This window comes from Phodopus roborovskii, unplaced genomic scaffold, assembly GCF_943737965.1.
Source record: "Phodopus roborovskii unplaced genomic scaffold, PHOROB, whole genome shotgun sequence".
NCBI lineage: Eukaryota > Metazoa > Chordata > Mammalia > Rodentia > Cricetidae > Phodopus > Phodopus roborovskii.
This window is the reverse complement of record NW_026125540.1, coordinates 5,085,026-5,106,861: the sequence shown is the minus strand read 5'-3', so window position 1 is coordinate 5,106,861 and position 21,836 is coordinate 5,085,026. Positions and strand designations below refer to the sequence as shown.

The window sequence follows — 21,836 nt, the reverse complement described above, 5'->3', positions numbered from 1 at the left end:
CCTGGCCCCAGAGATCCCGGGACTTGAGTTACTTCTTGGCTGCGGACGGAGCGAAGAGCGACAAAGGCTGGGGTGGGCGGTCGCGGCTCCCCGGGACCCCCCCCCCCGAACGGGGGCCGCCCGCCGCGCTCCGCAGCTGCGCGCTGGGCCGCTCGCCCGCCCGCCGGCCACCGCGGGCACCAACCGCCGCGCAGCCCGGCCGTTGGGCGGCGGTAATTTCTGGGAACGGGGCGGGGTCCGCTGTGGACGAGCTGGAGGCGGAGCGGGCGGAGCCCCCGGTCGCCGAGCGGGCGGGGCGGGGCGCCACGTGCGTCAGTGGCCGGGGGTGAGGGGGGGGGTGGCGCTGCTGCCCGCCCGCGCCACCACCAGCCACCGATCCCGGAGACGCGCGGGGACTCTGAACACCTGGGCTGACAAGAGTTTTATTTTACGAACCCTCACTCCACTAACGCCTAGTCCTTGTGCGGAGCGGTCACTGGAAAACCTGGGAGGGGGACACCAAGTTGGGAGGGGATGAGGGGTGACAGCAGGGACCCGAAAGTGGCCCGGGGGGGGGTTGCGCGTGTCGTCCCGGCCCTGCTGCAGGTGCACGCACGGCCCTGCCGTCCCCACGCGCCCGTCCCGCGACCGCAGCGCAGCACGCGCGGCGTGGGGGTGTGTGGGAGCCCCGGGGACGCGGAGCGGGACGAGTGGCGAGCGTCTCCACCTGAGCAGGCGGGTTCGGGCGAAGTTGGGCGCGGAGGAGAGGGCGGGATTCGAGAGCGCAGGAGGCGGGCTGCGGGGGACCCGAGGGCGGCGGGGAGTATAAATAGCCGGCCCGGTTTGACAGGCGCTGCGGTGACTGGCGGTGTCGCCTCCCCGGCGGCGCGCGGGGAGGGAGGAGCGCGCGGAGCGGCCGGGTGGGGGAGGCGGACTCCAGTGTCCTGGTGGCGGCGGCAGGAGGCCGAGGGGGAGGAGTCGAGGCGGGTGCGGAGGGCGGGGGCCGGCCGCAGCTTCCCCGCGCCGGTCTGTGTCGCCTCCGTCGCCTCGGCGGTTGGGGGGGGGTCTGTGGGGCGGTGCGCGCGGTGGGGTTGGGGGGGCGCAGCGCGGGGCGGCGCAGCGCGGTTTTGTCTCGTCCTGTGGCGTGGAGCGGCTCGCGCGGTGGCCCGGGGAGGCCCCCTTGGCTTCCCGCAGGACGCCCGGCCAACGGCGGGCGGCTGCGGCGGCGCGGCCGGTCTGTGGCCCTTGGGGAAGGGCAAGGGACACGGCGACGTGGAGGGAGAGCAGGTAAGAGCGCGGGGACGGCCGAGGCCGGCGGGAGCGAGCGAGCGAGCGGGAGGGAGAGGGAGGGCGCGGCGACCCAGCCCGACCGTCCCGAGTGTCGCCTCCTCCCGGGCGCCCCCGCCCCGCGCCTGTGTTGTTTGCTCCGGCGGCCGCGGAGGGGCTTTCCGGAGGCTGGGGCGGTGACACCGGCGGAGCTGGGGGCAGGGCGGGAGCCCGCACCGGAGCGGCCCGGGGCAACGGTCGTGGCGCCGAGGGACCGCGGCGCGCGCTGTTTACCTCGCGGCGCCAGTCGTCGCACGGCGGCCGGGCTGCGGGGGAAGCGCGTCCCAGGCGGGCGACAGTTTCCGTCGCCGTCGGGCTTGACCCCCGCAGCCTGGGCGGGCACGACAGGTTGTACCCCGCTGTTCTTTTATTCTTACTCTCCGCGGGCCCTCTGCCGCCCTCGCCTCCTGGCCCCCCGGGGAGCGGGGCTGCGATCGCAATCTGTGTTTGCAACAAAACAACAACAACAAACCCCCGGAGCTCTTCGGAGCGCCCTGGTCCGGTGCCCGCCTCCCGGGTCACCTGCCCACGGAGCTGGCCCTTGGGGGACCTCGCCGCGAGTGTCGTGGTCGCTCCGCGCGCCTTGGTACCGACTCTGCCCCAGCGGCGCTAAGCGCGCGGCGGCCGGACCCACTCCGGGCTTCAGTGGGACGTTTTCACTCTGTCACCAAAGGACCCACGGTGGCGGGAGTCAGCCCCAGTGCAGTTTCCGATGCCCCTTGTGGGCCATCTTGCTGGGCTGTCCTCAGAGGAGCCACGTTCTCAACAGAATAGTCTTTCTTTAAGTTCTTAGTACTCTATCAAGTGAGAGAGTAAGAAGGGGCTGCGTCACTGTAACCCTGGGGCATCTGTCTCGTGTTGATGACATTACTCTGTGGTTTCTGTTTTAATCCGGCAGTAAGAAACTATAATAGAAAGCGCTCCTTTGATCTTAAGATTTTTGCTTTTCCCTTTCTCCGAGTCCGCGTTAAAGAGGCAAATTACGCACCTTCCCTAAGTGCCAGAATGGGAACAATGCCCATCCGGGCCTTACTGAGATAAGATTGTATTTTTGTGGGTTTCAGTTTCTTCAGAGGGTTGAATGACTTCATGTGAGACTGGGAATAAGGTTTATAGAAGGCAATGCAGTTTACAGAGTTCATTCATGTTGCTGCAGTTGATACATCCAGTAAATATAAGAAGTAGAAATTTGAAGTGTCTTCAACATTTAAAATTTCAGTATTTAATGTTACTTTTGTTTGGGGGTTTTGTTTTTCGAGGCAAGACAGGGTCTCTTTGTAGCTTTGGTTGCCCTGGAACTTGCATTGGAGACCAGGTTGGCCTCAAACTCACCGAGATCTGCCTGCCTCTGCCTCCCAAGCGCTGGGATTAAAGGCCTGCAATGTTATCCTTTTAAAAACTTGATTACATGGATTAATCATTGTACTTTGAAGGCATAAACAGTTACAAAATACCCAGAGTATATTTGGAAAGAATTTGAAACTTTTGAGTTTTTTCTATCCCAAGTCTCTCCATTGGTTGTAAAGGGCCTACCAAATCAGGGTTGATGGTTTTACCTGTTCACAGGTTGAAGCATTATTGAAATACCACATGTCATTTAGTTGATTATTAATGTTCAATGGAGTTCTTAGGGTATATTCAGAGTACTGCACTCAAATTTAAAGCATGTTCTTTTCCCCTAAAACAACCATGTGGGTCAACATTGTAGCCCCATGATATAGTGTTTGCTTTGCATGGGGGCCCTGAGTTCGATCCCCAGTGTGACGACCAGCTCTTATATCCATGAGCAGTCACTCCTTTCCTCCCCCACTCAAGCACGTTTAATCTCATGTATTTCATTTAAGTACAGAACTATAAAATGTAACCTTTTGTGACTGGCCTCTTTCACAGAGCACAAAGTTTTAAAGATGTGCATGCTGTAGCATGTGTGTAGCATGTGTCAGTGCCTTATTGTTACTGTTTTGCTGAGTAATGCTCCTTTACATTCTGTACATTTGCTGATACTTACCCACCATCAACTTATAGGTTCTTGAGCTTCCATTTCTTGGCTATTATGAGTAATATTTTTTCGTTACTCTTTGGAGTGGTATTTTTAAAGAAATCAACCTTTTGGCTCAGTATCAAAAATAATTCATCCATTTTGAGTGTATAATCCAGTATTTCTTAATAAATGTATAGGATTCAGAGTACCCCAGGCTTTCTTTAGAATTTCTGCAGCCTATTTGTTGTTAGTCTTCAAACCCCGAAGCCCCAGCCCTACCTAGGCTGACCCCAATTTGTACCTATGTTTGCTTCCTCTGGCCATTTTGCATAATGGAATCATGTATTTTTTAGATTTGACATCTTTCATTTAGCACACTTGTGAGATGTTTCTATATTGTAACATGTATCCGTACTTCATTCCTTTTTGTTGCTGATAAGTAATACATATTTTGTGGATATACCACATTTGCCAGTTGACCAGTTGATAGATATTTGGAGTGTTTCTAGTTTCAGACTGTTTAAAATGATATACCTTGAATGTTTGATTACAAGTCTTTATATGGATGTATGGTTTCCTTTTTATGAGTAAAAACATGGGAATAGAATTACTGTGTCTTGTTTAGCTCTCAGAGAAACTTCCAAAGTATTTCTCAAAGTGACAGTACCAAGTTGCATGCTCAGTCATACTGTCAACACTTATTTTTTTAAAATTTATATATTTTTATTATGTGCATTGGTATTTTGCCATTGGTGTCGGGTCCTCAGGAACTGGAGCTACAGACAGCTGTGAGGTGCCATATAGGTGCTGGGAATTGAACTCAGGTTCTTGGAAGAACACCTGGCCCTCTTGATTGCCGAACCATCTTTCCAGACCCCATTTTTATTTTTTTAAATTTATTTTTGTTTATTTGAGACAGGGTTTTTCTGTGTAGCCTCTGCTGTCCTGGAACTCGGTAGATCAGGCTGGCCTTGAACTCACAGAGATCTGCCTGCTTCTGCCTCCTGAGTGCTGGGATTAAAGGTGTAGGTCACCACAACCTGGCCCATTTTTATTTTTTCTATAAATAACTTCAGGGTTGGGCTGTCTGCGCAAAGATTTTAGAGAGATTTGAGGAAAATTCCCTTACCACATTGAACATGAGAATTTCATTTACTGATCTAAAGTATGCACTTAGAATTTTACATTCTTCAGTGAAATAGACTTCATACTTTAAAAGAGAACCTAGAAGCTGGGCAACTACCCTGTAATGAAAAGCCAAAAAACAAAAACAAGAACAACAACAACAAAAAACCCCCAAACCAACCAACCAACCAAAGAAAAAAACCCAAAAAGCAAAGCAGTATTTAAGTGTGTAACATAGTATTGTTTACTATAGACAAAATGTGGTATAGCAGATCTCAAGAATTCATTTTGTAAAACTGAACTTTATGTTCATTGATGGATAGCTAGACATTGCCCTCTTAAGCCGCCAGTTCCTGGTGACCCCTGTTCTGTGCTTCTCTTTGTTTGGCAATTTTAGATAACTCATGTGAGAGTATTTGCCTTTCTGGGTCTGCCTTATTTCACTTAGCATAATGGTCTCAAGGTTCACCCATGTTGCAAATAGCAGAGTTTCTTATTTTTAAAGGCTCAGTAGTATTCCATTATACGGATGTATCATATGTATACTTTTTCTCAGTTTATTTTCTGAGTATTTTATTCTTTTTGATGTCATTGTGAATGGAATTGTCCTAGTTTTTTTCCTCCAAGTTTGTGTTTAATGTGTGTGCATATGTTGTGATTTATAGTGTGTGGGGCCAGAGGACAACTTTTGGGAGTAAGTTCTCTCTTCTCCCCATGTGGGCCCTAGGGATAGAACTTAGGGAGTCAGGTTTGGCAGCAAGTGCCTTTACCCCTGAGCCATCTCATGGGTGCATGGATGTAAGAGTTGTCTTTTAAAATGTCGTGCCAGCTTTGTTGTTGGTGTATAGAAGCTGCATTGATTTTTTTTTTCTTTTTGCAAATTGGTCTTGTATAATTTTATCTCTCTGAAGTAATTATTCTTCCAATGTTTTGGGTAAACTCTGCAGTATTTTTTACATACATATAGCCTGTGAGTGAAGGTAGATTTGCATTGTCCTAATCAGAATACATTTCTCATTTTACCTCTTTTCTTTCCTTGAGTAGACCCACCAGGAAGTACAGGGCTGATTAGAAGTGGGCGAGAGCCTGCATGGCATTTGCCAGGTTCGTAGGAGGAAAGGGTTTAATAAGTCTTTATCATTAGATACAGTGCTGGCCCTGGCTGCTTTTGTAGATGGTGCTCATCTGTTGTGTTTTTTAAACATGCATGGGTATTAGACCAGTCACAGACTCTTTCCATGTCCATCACAATTACCAGCTGTGACAGTTTCTCTGGATTTGCCCTTGTTTAGCTCTAAAATTTTCATCTTGGGAATTCCTTCAGTCCTACATAAGTCAGTATGTCTGGTCACTGTAAGATAGTATGGTTCATCCTTTATTCCAGTAATGTGCTGTTATATCATTTGACATTTCTGGAATGAAGCAGGTTTCCAGGATAAATCTCCCTTGGTCAATGCAAACAATTATGTGTTGGTGGATTGTTATTTAGTGATATTCGACTTATTTTTAATGTCTGTTTATAAGGGATATTGGCTTATTTTTTTCTTGTTTGCTGTATTTTTAATTTTTTTCATTATACATAAATGTATATATATTGATTTACTCTTAATTTTGGCCAAGAGGAGAAGTGATGTCCCCTCTGGTTTAGTTCTAGAGAAACACTAACCTTGAGGGATGTGTTGAATATTTCTGCCTCTCATTTACTGTGAGGGTTTGTGAAGGATTGGAATTATTGTTTGAATACATTTGATAGAATTTACCGGTGAAGGCGTCTGGCCTGGGTTTTTCTCTTTGGGAATTAATTAATTTGAGGATTGGTCTTAACTCTGTCACAGTATTGTGGAGGAAAGCCAAGGAAGGCAGCAGCTTGAAGCAGAAGTCATAGAAAAACGCTGCTTACAGGCTTGTTCTGTGCAGAGCTGCCTCCTACCGTGTCATTTTTAAAGTATCATTATTATGTTTACTTTTAATTCTCTCTGTGTCTGTGTTGTTCTTCTTCCCCCTCCCCAGTGTGTACTCTGGTGCTGATGTAATCCACTTGACTTAGGTGCTGAGTGGGAACTCCCGTTCTCCACAAAGAGGATGCCCCCCTCCCCCCAGGTTTCTCAGTGTATCCCTGGCTGTCTTGGAACTCTTTCTGTCATTGAACTCATGGAGATTCACCTGCCTCTGTCTCCTGAGTGCTGGGATTAAGGATTAAAGGTGTGTGCCACCACTGCTGGCCAAGAACAGTTTTTACTCTTTTTTTTTTTTTTTCTTCAAGACAGAGATTCTCTGTGAAACTTTGGAGCGTACCCAGCTACACAGTTCTTACTCTTAACTGCCTGACTCTAGATAGCTTTTTATACACTGTCTAGAACTACCTGCTTGAGAAATCGTTCCACTCTTAGTGGAACTCTATAGTGGGCTGGTCTTCATATCAATTAGCAATTGAGTAATATTTACATTTGTGTATGTGTAGGGCACCTATGCTACAGAGCAAGTGATCAGGGGACAGCCTATTTTATACCCAACAGACTTCCCAGTGTGCTATTGGAATTCCCTTTCCTATGTTATTTGTGTTCTTTTTCTTTCTTTTTTTTCTTTCTTTCTTTCTTTCTTTTTTTTTTTTTAAAGAGAGTGTCTGGACTGACTTTATTGCTTACTGTGTAGCCCAGGCTGCCTTTGAATTCAGCACAATCCTCCTGCCTCAATGTGCTAAATGCTGGCACTTCAAGTATGTACCACCATATGCAGCAATATAGTTCTTAATTTATTATAATCTATTTTAGATTAAGAACAACTTTATTCTGACATAGAAACTTGGCGTCAGTCTGGATGCAGCCCTCCAGTCCTGTTCACAGTAGTTTAGTGTACAATAAACAGTACAACCTTCTGTGTTTATTTTCCCTTTGTTGTCTTGAGATGGGACTTTGGTGTGGGGCCTGTGTTAGGTCAGAACTGTTGCACATGACCCTCAAGTAAACCTCCTGTGCAGCTGAGCCTTCAGTCAGGTGCCACCAGCTCTGTCATTCTTTTCGGTACTTCTGCTGTTTGCTCTTTCAGTTGTATGTCTTGAAAAGAGCATTTTATATTTACTGTATGCTTATTTTTTGAATAGGTTTATATCTATTTGTATGCATTTTGTTGATTTGAGCTGTTTATTGTGAAGGAATTTTCTTTCCTTCCCTTCCTTCCTTCCTTCCTTCCTTTCTTTCTCTCTTTTTTTTGAGACAGTATTTCTCTGTGTAAAAGTTCTGGCTGTTCTGGAACTCTATAGACCAGGCTGATCTCAAAGTCACAGAGATTCGCCTGCCTCCGCCTTCTGAGTTCTGGGATTAAAGTCATGCACCACTATACCTGGCATGAATTTTTAATTTTAGTGTAATGCTTTCAACATTATAATCTTTATTTGGTTCATTTTTATAACTTCAGTGTCTTTATTGAGATTGTTTAGTTTAATGTATGTATAGCTGTTTTACTCTGCATTGATTATTTAAACATAGGTTTTATTAATTTGGAAATGAGACTGAATTTTATTTTCTTGTTTTGGAGACTGGTTTTCTTTATATCCATGACTGTCCCAGATGTAGCTCTGTAGACCAGGCTAACCTTGAACTCAGATCCGATTGCCTACTCATCCTCAGTGCTGGGATTAAAGGCATGTGCCATGATTGCCTGGCTCACATGATAGTTTTTAAAACAGTTTTCAACCTTTGTATAATTACTCATGGTTGTTGATAGATAGGAGCCGCATATATATTTAAAACATTGAAGTTTTAGTTACATTTATTTATTTATTTTGAATGGGTGTGCATTGATGTGGAGGCCAGAATGCAACTTGTAGGCATTGCTTCTTTCTTTCTACTGTGTGGTTTCTGGGGATAGAACTCAGGAAGTCAGACTTGACTGCAGGCACTTCTACCCACTGAGACATGTCCTTGGCCCTAAGAGTCAGTATAGATTTAAAAGATCTATCAGGGACCTGGAGAGATGGCTCAGCTGTTAAAAGCGTTTGTGGCTCTTGAAATGGACCCAGGTTTGGTTCTCAGCATCCACATGGTGACTTAAAATCATCCTTTAACTCTAGTTCCAAGGGATCCGATTCCCTCTTTTGACCTCTGTGGACACCAGGCAGTCATGCATGTAGTGCACAAACATAACTCAGGCAAAACAGGTGTGCACACAAAAATAAAGCATCTAAAGAAGAAGATAGGGCATTCTGCAATCTCATCCGTCTTTGAACTGGAAATAAAATATAGAAAGCTACTTGTTGGTCCCTACTGCCTGTATTGGTTAGTCCTCTGTGTAAGGTAGACTCAACAAACCAAAGGAATAATGAGGCTGAAGAAGCTGAAGAGTACAGTATGAGTGGGAATGGTTCTAAACTGTCAAAATCTTCCCAACCGTCCACCTGGAGAGCTGGCTCACACATTAAGAGCCCTTGTACTGCTCTTGTAGGGGACCCAGCACCCACGTGGGGGCGCATCACCTCTTTCTTACCTCCTGTGTAAGGTATCTGTGCTTGTGGACACATACCCATAATTAATTAAAAATAAAACAATCCTTGAACAAAATAGCATTTTAGGTTTTTTGGACATAGACGAAGTAAACTGTTATTTTACTGTTCTCATGGGTTTTATATATTTGGAAAAAGGAGACCGGCATTAAACAGTGAATGAATATAAAATATGATTTTAAATAAGGGACCATAAGAGGGCTGTGTACAAATGAAATGTAATTTGGAGGGAAGGGGTGTTGGGAGAAGGTGGAAAGTGAAAGAAATGTTGTCCATCCTGTTGACAATGTGGAAGAGGCTGCTAGGCTGGGGAGCAGAGCTCTAAGAACCCAGTGCTTATGGGGAATTGTGTGAGTGGTCTGTGCCTGGATCAGCCGGCCCAGGTAGGAGGGGAGTGTGAGGTCAGAGGTCAGCTGGCCTCGGGAGGAAGAGCTTTGAAGGAACATTTGTTTATTTCTTTTTCCCAAATGTGGAGAAAGCCACAGGAAAAGTAGTGTAGTGACTTTTCATTCCAGGATAGAGAATTAATTTACAGCAGGATCCTTTTTTTTTCTCTTTTTCTTTTTTAATAGAGGGGGTGAGTAAATGTTATATATAGGGTTTCACATAAATGGTGTTTGGTCTTATAAGGAATAGCGGGAAGAATAAGTTTTCTGTGGGAAATTTCTTCCTTAAAGTTTATCTAAAAATCAAATACCAATTATGTATACAACTTATTTTTCTGGGTGATGGTGGCCTTTAATCCCAGCACTTGGGAGGCAGAGGCAGGCAGATCTCTGAGTTCCAGGCCAGCATGGTGTACAGAGTGAAGTCCAGGACAGCTACCACTACAGAGAAACCCTGTCTTGAAAAAAAACCAAACCAAACAAATGAAAAACCAATTTTTAATGTGGTTACATTACCAGGCACCTTCTCCATGTATTTTTCTTGACTCTTGGCCTCTTTGCCCCAGAGTTTGAGCATATGTGAGAGGTTAGGAGGGTTAAAAGCTAGGCAACAGCTTCTTGAGCTCTGATGGTAAATACTGGCAGCCATGTCATGTTGATTTTGTCCTCTTGTCTCCATGCTCATTAATTCTTTAAAGTAACCACAGGATTGTCATTAGTAATAAAGAGATACTTCTGTAATTTTCCTGCATATCTTCTATGCAGCAGCATGTTGGACCCTCATTTTTTTGTGTCATTGTTTCCTTTTGCATGTAACTGATTTTTTTTAGTAGAATCTTTAAGCTTCTCATTTCCTATTATATATCCTGTAGTTATTTATTTATTTATTTTTTGTGTGTTTGCTATTAGAATTACATATACTAACCTAATCCTATTTGAACAGTAACTTGAATTTTGGCAGTGTGATTTTTACTAACATTAAAAACTACTAATCTGGGACTGGAGAGCTGGCCAGCTGTTAAGAGCATTGGCTGTTCTTCAAGAGGACTTGGGTTCATTTCTCAGCACCTACATGGCAGCTTACAACTGTCTGTAACACCAAGATCTGACACCCTCACTAAGATATCCATGCAGGCAAAATATCAATGCACATAGAATAAAAAAACCAACGCCCTCTGCTTCTGGGCTGGTGGTAGAGCTAGCTCAGTGGTAGACTTGCCTTGTGCACAGAACCCTGTGTTCAGTCTCCAGGAAAACAAAAACTCCTTTATGTTCCTCCATCTCTTTCAGTTTGATGCCACAGGACTTTTGCCTTCATGCATGTGTGCTCCAAAACAAACTAATTTTTAAAGTGAATTTTCTCGTTAAATAAAAAATAAAATCTGTAGTTGAATGGAATTTATATTAGTATGCTAATTTTTAGACAAAAAATGTTTTGAGTAAGTTTGTTAGTCTCTCAAAGCACACAGAAAACAAAAGTGAATAAAAGATTTGCAGCAGCCCTTCCTTGCAGTGCCGGCCCTGTGTTCTATGTCCTGGCCCTGACTTCCTCCCAGAGCCTTCAGGTCCAGGGTCCTCCTGCTCTATCTTGCTGGCTCGCTGGAGCAGTTCCTGAAGTGTGGCCCTGCTTACTAGTGATGAACTCTGCCAGACTTGCTGACGATGTTTTCGTACCTCTGCTTTTGAAGGACAATTCTGCAGCATGAAGGGTTCTTTGTTGACAATGTTTTTTCTTTGAGTTCTTTGAATATATTTGCCAATCTTGTGACCACAAATCTGATGACATATTTCCTGGTACTCTTTTTGAGGATCTGTCATGTGTGACAAATCATTTTTCTTGTTTCCAGGTTTTGTTGTCTTTATTTTTTATTTGTATTTTTGGTCTTTAATTTAGAGTTTTATTATTATTTGTTTTCATTTATTTATCTATTTATTTATTTTAGTTTTTGGAGAGAGGGTTTGTCTATGTAGCAGTCCTGGCTGTTCTGGAACTTGCTCTGTAGACCAGGCTATCTCGGTTTAATAAGGATCAGGATAAACAATTAGGCCGAACAGATGTTTATTCAGGGAGAAATAACTCACAACATAGACAGGTGAACACCAACAGGTTCCTGCTTCCAAGAATTCCTCTGGATGTCCTCCTGTCCCCGCGCAGCTGGCAAGAGCGCTCTCCCGCACCTCCTCCAACCTAGTTCCCCAGGAGGCAGAAGTAGGAAGTTCTCTGAGTTCTAGGCCAGCTTGGTCTAAAGAGCACATTTCAGGACAATCAGGGATGTACAGAGAAACCCTATCTTCCAAAATCAACCTCCACCCCTTTCCCCCCAAAAAAGAGACATGGGCCACCATACCCATCCTTTAAAATTTTTTCTGTCTGTCTGTCTGTCTGTCTGATCTATCTATGGAAGGGTTTGAGTTATGTAATCCTAGCTGGCCTGAAACTCATAAAGATCTGCCTGCCTCTGGCTCCTGGACTTTAGGATTAAAGGTGTGCATGAGCACACCCAGCCTTATTTATTTTATTTTTTTTAATGTGCATTGGCGTTTTGCCTGCATGCATGTCTGTATGAGAGTGTCAAGATCTTGGAGTTATAGACAGTCATTAGCTGCTATGTGGTACTGGGAATTGAACCCAGGTCCTCTGGAAGAGCTGTCAGTGCTCTTAACTGCTGAGCCATCTCTCCAGCTCCCTAGTTTTGTTTCTGCTGAAAGGGAGTGTCTTAGTTAAGGTTTCTGTTGTTGTGATGAAACATCACGATCAAAAAGCAAGTTGGAGAGGAAAGGATTGATTTGGCTTATACTTCCATATCACTATTGATCATTGAAGGAAGTCAGGAAAGGAGCTCAAACAGGGCAGGAACCTGGATGTAAACAGAGTTTCTGTCCCATCTGGTCCTGCTCCTGTTTAGCCCCAAATAAGCACACAGAGACTTATATTAATTATAAATTGTCCAATGGCTCAGGCTTATTTCCTAGCTCTGTCTTATTATTAACCTATTTCTATTAATCTGTATATCTCCATGTGGGTTTGGCTTACTGGAGAATGCTCTAGCATGTTACTCTTTTGGCATTACTACATGGCCTCTTACTGGTGGCCTCTCTCTGCGTTCTGCCCAGAATTCTCCTTGTCTGGTAGCCCCACTTATATGCTTGGCTATTGGTCAATTGGTGTTGTATTCATCAACAATAAGAGAAGCATATACAGAAGGACATCCCCCATCACCTGGAGTTAGGAGCTGATGCAGAGACATGGAGGGGTGCTGCTTACTGGCTTGCTTCTGCTGCCTTGCTCAGCCTGCCCAGGGGTACCCAAACCCACAATGGGCTAGGCCTTCCCACATCAGTCACTCATTAAGGAAATAATCTACAAGCCTGCCCAAATCTTATTGAGGCGTTTTCTCAGTTGAGGCTCCTCCCTGTCCAGTGACTAGCCCGTGTCAAGTTGACATAGAGCTAACTAGCCAGGACAAGAAGTCACAGTATCACCGCTCAGAGAACCTTTTGGTTGGGGCTTCAGAGATAGTTCAGCAGTTAAGAGCACTTCCCGGGGGGACCTGTGTTTGACTCATAGCACACACGGTCTCACAACCTTCTGTAACTCCAGTTTCAGGGGATGCTCTTTCCCCTCCCCTTTAAAAAATTAATTATAGATCCTTTTGGTTATTTGTAATATACTTCATAACATGGAACATAGACTGTATGTGTTGGATCTGACCTTGTCATTTAGTGGTAACTTAAAATTGCAGCGCTGATTTTTTTTTTTTTTTTTTTAAAGTTTCTGATTCCTTAGTCATCTAGAAGTAGTGATTTTATATTGTATAAATGTGTACCATCAGCTCTGGAGAGGATTTGTTTTATTAAGTATTTACTGTCTTGAGTCATACTTATTTAAGGCGTTTCTTTGTTTTGTTTTAAATAGAATTGTGTTAATGCTTTCTTTTTTTTCCTTCCCACTAGTAGTTCCAGAGAACTGCTGGTTTAGATTTTAGCTCTTGACGATTTGTGAAAACAATGAAGGATGCTTAGACTACTTAACATTCAAATTGTAAGTAAAGTTTATTTTGTTTTTATATATGTTTGGAGAACAGTTTTTAAGAAAAGAAACAGGGAGCTTTAATGTGATGGGATTGTGGATCTTCAATTTTCTTTTTCTTTAAGATTTATTTTTTATTATGTATACACTATTCTGCCTGCTGCATGTATGCCTGCATGAAGAAAAAAGCACCAGGTCTCATTATAGATGATTGTGAGCCACCATGTGGGTGCTGGGAATTGAACTCAAGCCTCTGAAGAGCAGCCAAGTGCTCTTAACGTCTGAGCCATCTCTCCAGACCCTTTAATACACTTCCTATTTAACTTTATGTCTAAGATGAAGAGAAGGTCCAGGAGAGTACTCGTTCTTTCAAAGGACCTGGGTTCAGTTCTTAACACACATATCAGGCAGCTGGCAACTGCCTGTATTCTAGTTCCAGGGGATCTGATGCCCTCTTCTGGCCTCTGCATGCATTTGCACAAATGTGATACTCATACATACAATCAGGTAGACATTAAATAAACAAAGTAAATATGTGTAAGATAAAGTTTCTACTTTTTTTCCCAGGTACTTCATTTTTGTATAAACATTTGCAGAAATTCCTTATTATTTATTCCTATTGGGTATGATGCAACATATATATTTGGGTTTTTGAGATAGAGTTTACCAGTAGCTATGGAGCCAGTCCTGGAACTTTCTCTGTGGACCACGCTGGCCTCAGACTCATAGAGATCCGTCTGCCTCTGCCTCCCCAGTGCTGGGATTAAAGGTGTTTGCCACCACTGTCTGGCAAACATATATATTTCTTTCAGTGTATTTATATTTTCTGCATCGTTAAAATTTGACATTTAAAAAAAATCCTGTCAGAAAGGGTTGTATTTTCTCTGTATGTAAAACGTAACACAAAAACAAATAAAAAGTAATGTAAGGATTAAATCTAGATAAGACACATTTTAATTTTCATCTTCATAAGAAGAGAGAGGGGCTGGACAAATGACTCAGAGGTTAAGAACATTGGCTATTCTCCCAGAGGATTTAGGTTAAATTCTCAGCACCTATATGGCAGGTCACAACTGTCTGTAACTCAAGTTCCAGGGATTCTGACATCTCATACAGACATACATGCAGGCTAAACACAAATGCCTATAAAATAAATACATTTTAAGAAAGAAGAAGGAAGAAAAGGATTTAAGAAGTTCCTCTAAGGGGATGTCTGTAAAAGCAGCAGCTGTGTAAGCCCTAAAAGCCAAGTTTAGCTCCAATGTGTACAGGGCTTAAAAGAGTTTAAACATTTCTTTTAAAAAAGTTTCATTTTGGGCTAGAGAGATGGCTCAGAGGTTAAGAACACTGTCCTCTCTTCCAGAGGTCTGGAGTTCAATTTCTTACAACTGTCTATCATGAGACCTGGTGCCCTCTGCTGGCCTGCAGGCACACATGCAGGCAGAACACTGCATACATAATAAATAAATCTTTACCAAAAAAGATTTTTAATTACATGTATGTGTGTGTGTGAGTATGTGTGTGGTTGTATCAAATACAGAGTCTCTGTGTGTTATTTGGGGCTGGCGTGGCGGCAGGACAAGACCAGGCGGCGGGCGGAAAAACCGTACTCCTTACAGAGAGGAGTGCTAACATTATGTGTATGGGTGTTTTGCCTGCATGTATGTCTGTGTACCACATGTGTGTCTGGTGTGGAGGCCAGAAGAGGGTGCTGGATCCCCTGGAACTGTAATTATAGATAGTAATGAGCTGCCATGTGGGTGCTGGTAATTGAAGCTGGTTCCTATGGAAGAGCCCAGCCAGTGTTCTTAACTGCTGAGAAATGTCTCCAGCCCAAGGAAGTTTTAGCATTATGTATAATATAGTATAATATAATATAATATAATATAATATAATATAATATAATATAATGCCCATATACAAAAGCTTGGTAAAATTATTTGATAAGGCAATGAATTTGAATATTAAGCTCTTAAGTAGCCTATATCCTTTTTAATTAAAGTGTTCAATATTAAATTGCTTTCTCTCTTTCCTATGTATCCTTAACAATTCTAATTCTTGCTCTTTTTAGACCCTCTGGTTAATCAACTTTAGAAGACTGGACTTCTGGATGTCTAACCTACTCCATCTCTATTGAATTAAACCATGAAAATGAAACCTATAACCCTGGCCATCATCTATGAGTCCTAATTACACTGATTCATAGCGTTTGAAACTTCCTCAGGGAATAAACAATGACGTCGGCAGTGGTTGACAGTGGAGGTTGTGTTCTGGAGCTTTCCAGCAATGGAGTAGAGAATCAAGAGGTTAGGCATTAAATATATTTCATCTCTGTTTTGTTAATAGAAATTAGCACATGAATTAATCTTGAAATGAATGACGGAAGCAGGTATTTGGGAGTAGAAATATACCATGCAGAATATTATATATGTATTTATTTTCCTGTAACTTAGTAAGGGTGAGAATTGTGCTCATCTGAGTGATGGAACATGTGTATGTTAGGATGATTTGGAGGAAGGAAAGACATGGAAAGAATGTTACATTCCTTTAGATAAAATTTAAGCTTCTGGCTGGGTGTTGATGACGCACGCCTTTAACCTCAGCACTCAGGAGGCAGAGGCAGGTGGATTTCTGTGAGTCTGAGGCCAGGCTGATCTACAGAAAAAGTTCCAGAATAGCCAGGGATACACAGAGAAGCCCTGACTGGAAAAAAGAAAAAGAAAAAAAAAATTAATACCCATTTTCTTAGATGATGGGGAGTGAGAAATACCTTGTATCTAATTACCTAAATTGCTGTCATCTTAAGTTAGAAGCTTATCTTTGCTTTTTGTATTATCTTTACTTCTTAGTTATTCTATTATGTCTAATTCTGATATATGCAATTGCTTATATAATAGAAAATGAAGGTAGGATTTTGAGTCTTTAGTGTTTTGTTTATTTTTTTGTCACAGAAAGAAAACTCGGAAGAATAAGAGTTGGGAACATGAAACAGATTTTCATTCTTGGTTTCTATTCCCACCGTTTGTTAGGGACTGAATGTGGATATCAAACAAAATTATAACAGTGCTGTCATGCAAATGTTAGCACCACCTTGGGAAAATGGACAGTTTTTAGTATCATGGAAGTTTCTTCTCTCTCTGTGAAAGATGCTGCTGTCTCTGGGGTTGGTGCCAGGATAATGGAACAGTGAAATGCCTGATGACAGTGCAGACACACTGGTGTGTGTTCTGTGGTCTGGATTATTTTTCTTGCTTGCTTGGTGTCTGTTCAGTCTGTAAGACTCAGATCTGCTGGGCATACTTACAGGATATACTTTTCTGCTGTCAATGGCTTGTTAATTCCTACATGATCCCTTTGTATTTAAAGACTGCTTCTAAAGTGTATGCAGAGTTCATTAAAAAAAGCCACTACAGTAGAACAGATTTCCAAGGTCAGGTTCTTCCTCTAAGATGTACTTTCTGTGCTGGGTGGTGGTGGTGTACACCTTTAATCCCACAATTCACATCCTGTATTTCACCTTCAGTATGAGTCACCAGGGATGAAGGCTGTCACTCATTTGATAGCACCCAGCAAATGCTCCTTCTCTTTCAAATTATTTTTCTGTCCTCTGTAGCTTTGTGGTGGTGGTGTTTTATTTTGTGAGGAGAGCTGCCACGAACAGTGCATTTACAGAGTAGTTTATATTTTATTGTTAAAAAAATATAGCAGTATATAAATACTGCAATTTTTCCTCCTTTACATGGTATCACAGGGATTCCTGGTTAGAACTTAGCACTGAGGAAAAAAGTACAAATTTCATCAGGTTATTACTGACTAATAATGATTTATGTGGTATAAGAGGGTAGTTATATTCTATGGAAGGAGGTCAGAAGAGGCCAGTGTACTTAAAGTGCTGTGGTACCAGAGTGGGAGCAACTTTATGTTTAATTCTCACATCTACTCATCTATCCTTTTAACAAATGTTAATCAACTACTTAATGTGGGTCAAATACTTTTTTTTTCCAAAACAGGTTTTTCTGTGTAACAGGTCTGACTATCCTTGAACTCACTTTGTAGACCATGCTGGCCTATAACTCACAGAGATCCTCCTGCCTCTGCCTCCCCAGTACTGGGATTAAGGGTGTGTACCACCACCACTGACTAGCCAGCATGTGATTTTAACTACTGATCAATTTCTTTGGCCCTGAGAGAAGATTCTTAGTGAAATGGGATTTTATAAAATTCCATCTACAGTTTTGATACGATCTCTTACTTTGTAGTTGTGATAGCTCCATAATCCTATTTAATAGTTAAGGATTGGGCATTTCCTTTAAAATTAAAGGTAGCATGCTATCTGCTGATAAGACTTTAAAAGTCAGATGTGTTAATGCACATCTGTAATCCCAGCACTTGTAAGGCTGAGACAGGAAGCTCATGAGTTGAAATCCAGAGACACTCAAGTAATGACACACTATCTCAAAAAACAAATGCACTCAGGAGGCAGAGGCAGGCAGATCTCTGAGTTCAAGGTCAACCTTGTCTACAGAGTGAATTCCAGGACAGCTAGGGCTACAGAGAAACCCTGTCTAGAAAAAACTCAAAACACAACAAAACCAATGTCTTGAATAAAGCAATATTGAGGCACTATCTCAACAACAGAAAAGCAAAACCCCAAACCTTTAACAAAGAAATACACTTTATACTTGGTTGGGACAGATGGGAGGATCTGTGCTGTGGAAAATGTCAGTTTACTCAGGTATTTATTATACACACAAAAACTGTTAACAGAAGTAAAATAGTTGTTTATTTCTGCTGATACCAAGTTTGTACAGAGCTAGTGAGAAGGCCCAGCTTGAAGGGCGTTTTTGCCCAGCCTCATGGCTGAATTTAATGTTCAGGATACACTTGGTAGAAGAGATTTGACATTTGACTAGCAGGTTGTCCTCTGACTTCCACATAGATAAACACCTCCCCACTTCCCCATAATTAATAAATGTAACTTAAAAATCTTTAAAGTTAAAGGTATAGTTTAGGCTGCAATTCATGTGAACACACCGGAATAAAATATATTAGTTTAATTCTTATTTTAGTTTTTTTGAGACAGGTTCCCATGTAGATCTGTCTGGCCTTGATCTCTATGTGTAGCCAGGATGATCTGAAGCTCCTGGTTCTTCTGCTTCTATTTCCCGAGTGCTGAGATAACAGGCAGGCACCACCACTCTTGTGGAGCCGGGTGTGAGCCCAGGGTTCACTACATACCTCACAACTGAGTCATAGCCTCAGCTCCAGCACCTGATGTTTTCCTATTTTATATGTGTGAATGTTTTGTCTGCGTGTGTGTTTGTGCACTGTGTAGAGACCAGAAGAGGGTATCTAATCCCCAGGGACTGGAGTTACAGGCAGCTGTGGGTGCTGGGATTTGAACCAGGGTCTTTTGCAAGAGTATACCATGCTCTTAACCATGGAGCCAACTCTTTAGCCCCTACATTTTGAAAATTTAAGTTAGAGCCTTTGTAAGGAATATGTGTGCAGTTGTCTGCTTTGCTGCTGGGATGACAGCCAGCAGCCATCTCCTCCCAGGTCTACAATCACTGATGCTGCACTCATTTGCAGTGCTCATGCTGAAAGTGTTTACATTTAGACAAGTTCTGCTTATGTGGTTAAGTCATATTTTAGAAACTTTGAATAGAATTTTCTAGATGACATATGCTTCTAGGGAAACAAATTGGAAGTAAAAAGGAAAGTGAAGTAGTTATCTCCTTGAACCAAGGCAACAAATCTTGGAGAGGTTCAAACGAACTCTTGTGAAGGATATGAAGAAGCACCCTTCCCAATGAAAGAGCTGTGTGTATTGCTGCACCACCCATTGACTGGCTGGAACATTCGGTGGTTTAGGCATAGTGAACTCCATGAGGCCAAGAGATACTGGCCAGAAAGGCATGACTTAATGCTGGCATTCCAGTCAGTCAGGCAGAAGAGTCCTTGTTGAAAACTCAGGGCATTCATTAAAAACCCTCATAAGGGTTGTGTCTTACATAGCAGGGCTAAGTTAGCTCTAGAATTAAAGATAGTTGAAGTCTACCATGAGAAGTTTTAAAAGTGGGCCTTAAAAATTGATTCAGGGATTTGGGGTATAGATGTTTAGTCAGTTCAAGACCACGCCAGGTCCCTGATACTGCTCACCTCCCTGAAAAAGTCATCAATCTATATATAACTATTCCCCATAATATTTATTTTCTGTTTTTGTTTTGTTTTTTTTTTTTTTCCTTTTTTTGAGACAGGGGTCTCACTATACAGCTCTGACTGTACTGGAATCAATTTGTAGACCAGGCTGGCCATGAACTCACAGATCACCTGCCTCTGCCTCCTGAGTGCTGAGATTAAAGGCAAGCACCACCACTGCCCTGCAGTGAGCAACCAGAGGTAAAGCTTAGTCAGTGCAAAATGAAGATGAGCATTGCAGAGGACAACAGTACCTTCAAAATCCTGCAGAGGACCTGGTACAGTTCTTAGCACCTATGTGGTGGCTCATAAGCATTCATAACTAAAGTCCCACAGGATTCAGCGCCCTCTTCTGGCATCCCAAGACACCAGGCACATCTGAAAACATACATTCAGGCAAAATCCACATATGCATAAAGTACAAATAAATCTTTAAAAAAATGCTGAGAGAAAAACTCTCAGTTTTTAGTTACACATCCAGTAAAGATAAATACCTGTGTTGGTGGGATGGCTCATTGGGTCACTAAGCCTGATGGCCTGGCTTCAATTCCTGGAACCCATGGGTTGGAAGGAGAGAAGCAACCTCTGCAGATTGTGCTATGACTTCTGCATCTGCACCGTGAGTGCATACGTGCTCACATAAATGTAATAATAATAAAAAACTTTAAAATGAGTTTTTTCCCCAAAGACTGAGAGACAATATGCTTGAACTGTGAAATATTACAAATAAATTTTTTAGGCAGAAAGTTAATTATTCTGTCTGGAAACTTGGTCCTGTACAAAGTGAAGAGGCCTGGAGAAATGATTACTGTGTGGTAAATAAAAGTACTCTTTTGAAAAGTAAAGCTCATTGTAAACAATATGTAATGTGTTTAGGTATATAAAATCTTTTTTTTTTTTTTTTCTTCAGACAAGGTCTCACTGCATATCCCTGGCTGGCCTTGAACTCACAGAGGTTCACCTGTCCCTGCCTCTGGAGTGCTGGGATTGAAGGTGTGTGTTATTATATCAAACACATAAAATCAGCAGAAATAAAAGTTACTGTGCAGTTTATAATATGAAGTAAATGCATGCCAGTAAATCCATCAGAGCAGAATAAAGGATGTCAGTAGAAATCTGAGTAATACTGTTATGAGATCTTTATATTAAACATAAAGCCATTTAATTAATATGTATTGATAAATTAAAATAAAGAAATCACTGAGAAATTTAAGTGAAAACATGTATCTAAGCTAGTAAAATTGGAATTGAAAATATTCAGGACAGCAAGCAAAGAACAATATGATACATTTAAACCTAAGTATATTGATATTAGATGTGGCAGCCAGGGCTACACAGAGAAACCCTGCCTTGAAAAAAAAATGAAAGGGATATGCAGTAAATGGATAGAAAAATATTTACATCACACATATTTTTCTCTTTTTATTTATCATCCATCTATTCTTCTACCCACTCACTCACTCACTCACTCACTCACTCACTCATTATTTGTTTCTTTGTGACAGAGTTTCTCTGTGTGTAGTTCTGGCTGTCCTGGAATTCGCTCTGTAGACCAGGCTAACTTTGAAGCCCAGATCCTCTTGTATTTTAATCCCAGTACTAGAATTAAAAGTGCACTACCACCGCCTACAAAGGCTTATTGTGTATAAAAGTGTGTCACACAGAACTACTTCACTCCTTTTCAAGAGCGGCACTCTTTTTTTCTTTTTAATGATTTTATTTATTATGTATATAGAGTTCTGTCTGCATGTCTGCTTGCAGGCCAGAAGAGGGTACCAGATCTCATTATAGATGATTGTGAGCCACTATGTGTATTTTGGGCATTGAACTCAGGACCTCTAGAAGAGCAGCCAGTGCTCTTAACTGCTGAGCTATCTCTCCAGCTCAAGAGTGGCATTCTTAATGATATGAAAACATTCCAGCAGACTCCACTGTCACTCAGTCCTAACCCTTGATGTTGCCACATTGAGGACTAAGCTTCCATTACTTGAATCTTTGAGGGTGCACTTAAACCTTTTTGAAGCCACAGACAACTTGAGAATATAGAAAACAGTAAGACAAAGGTGTCCCATTAGACTAGAAGAAGGGCTAAGAAGTGGGCTCAGTAGTTAAGAAGATTTGCAGGGACTGGTGCAGCTCCCGGCAGGGACCGGTGCAGCTCCCGGCACCCCCCTAACAAGTCTAGCACATATGCTGGTAACCCCAGCTCGCAGGAAGGTGGACACAGGAGGCTCACTGGGACGTGTTGACTTCTAGAGAAAGCTGAGAAAACATGAGCTCCAGGTTCGGGGAAAGACTCCTGTCTTTGAG

At 42.7% G+C, this 21,836-nt stretch overlaps 1 protein-coding gene across 3 annotated transcripts in view; it reads left to right on the top strand.

Annotated features, from left to right (window-relative positions):
• The first annotated feature begins 1,118 nt into the window (after positions 1-1,118).
• The window catches only part of Elf2 (E74 like ETS transcription factor 2), an 82,436-nt gene continuing 61,718 nt past the window's right edge, over positions 1,119-21,836 (top strand). For 2 of the 3 annotated variants that reach the window (XM_051176900.1, XM_051176898.1), the window contains exons 1-3: positions 1,119-1,266; positions 13,250-13,337; positions 15,397-15,631. In XM_051176900.1, the coding sequence (XP_051032857.1) occupies positions 15,560-15,631 (72 nt within the window). In that variant the 5' untranslated portion in view covers positions 1,119-1,266; positions 13,250-13,337; positions 15,397-15,559. The remainder of the gene's footprint in view (positions 1,267-13,249; positions 13,338-15,396; positions 15,632-21,836) is intronic. The other variant, XM_051176899.1, reaches the window with a different exon arrangement.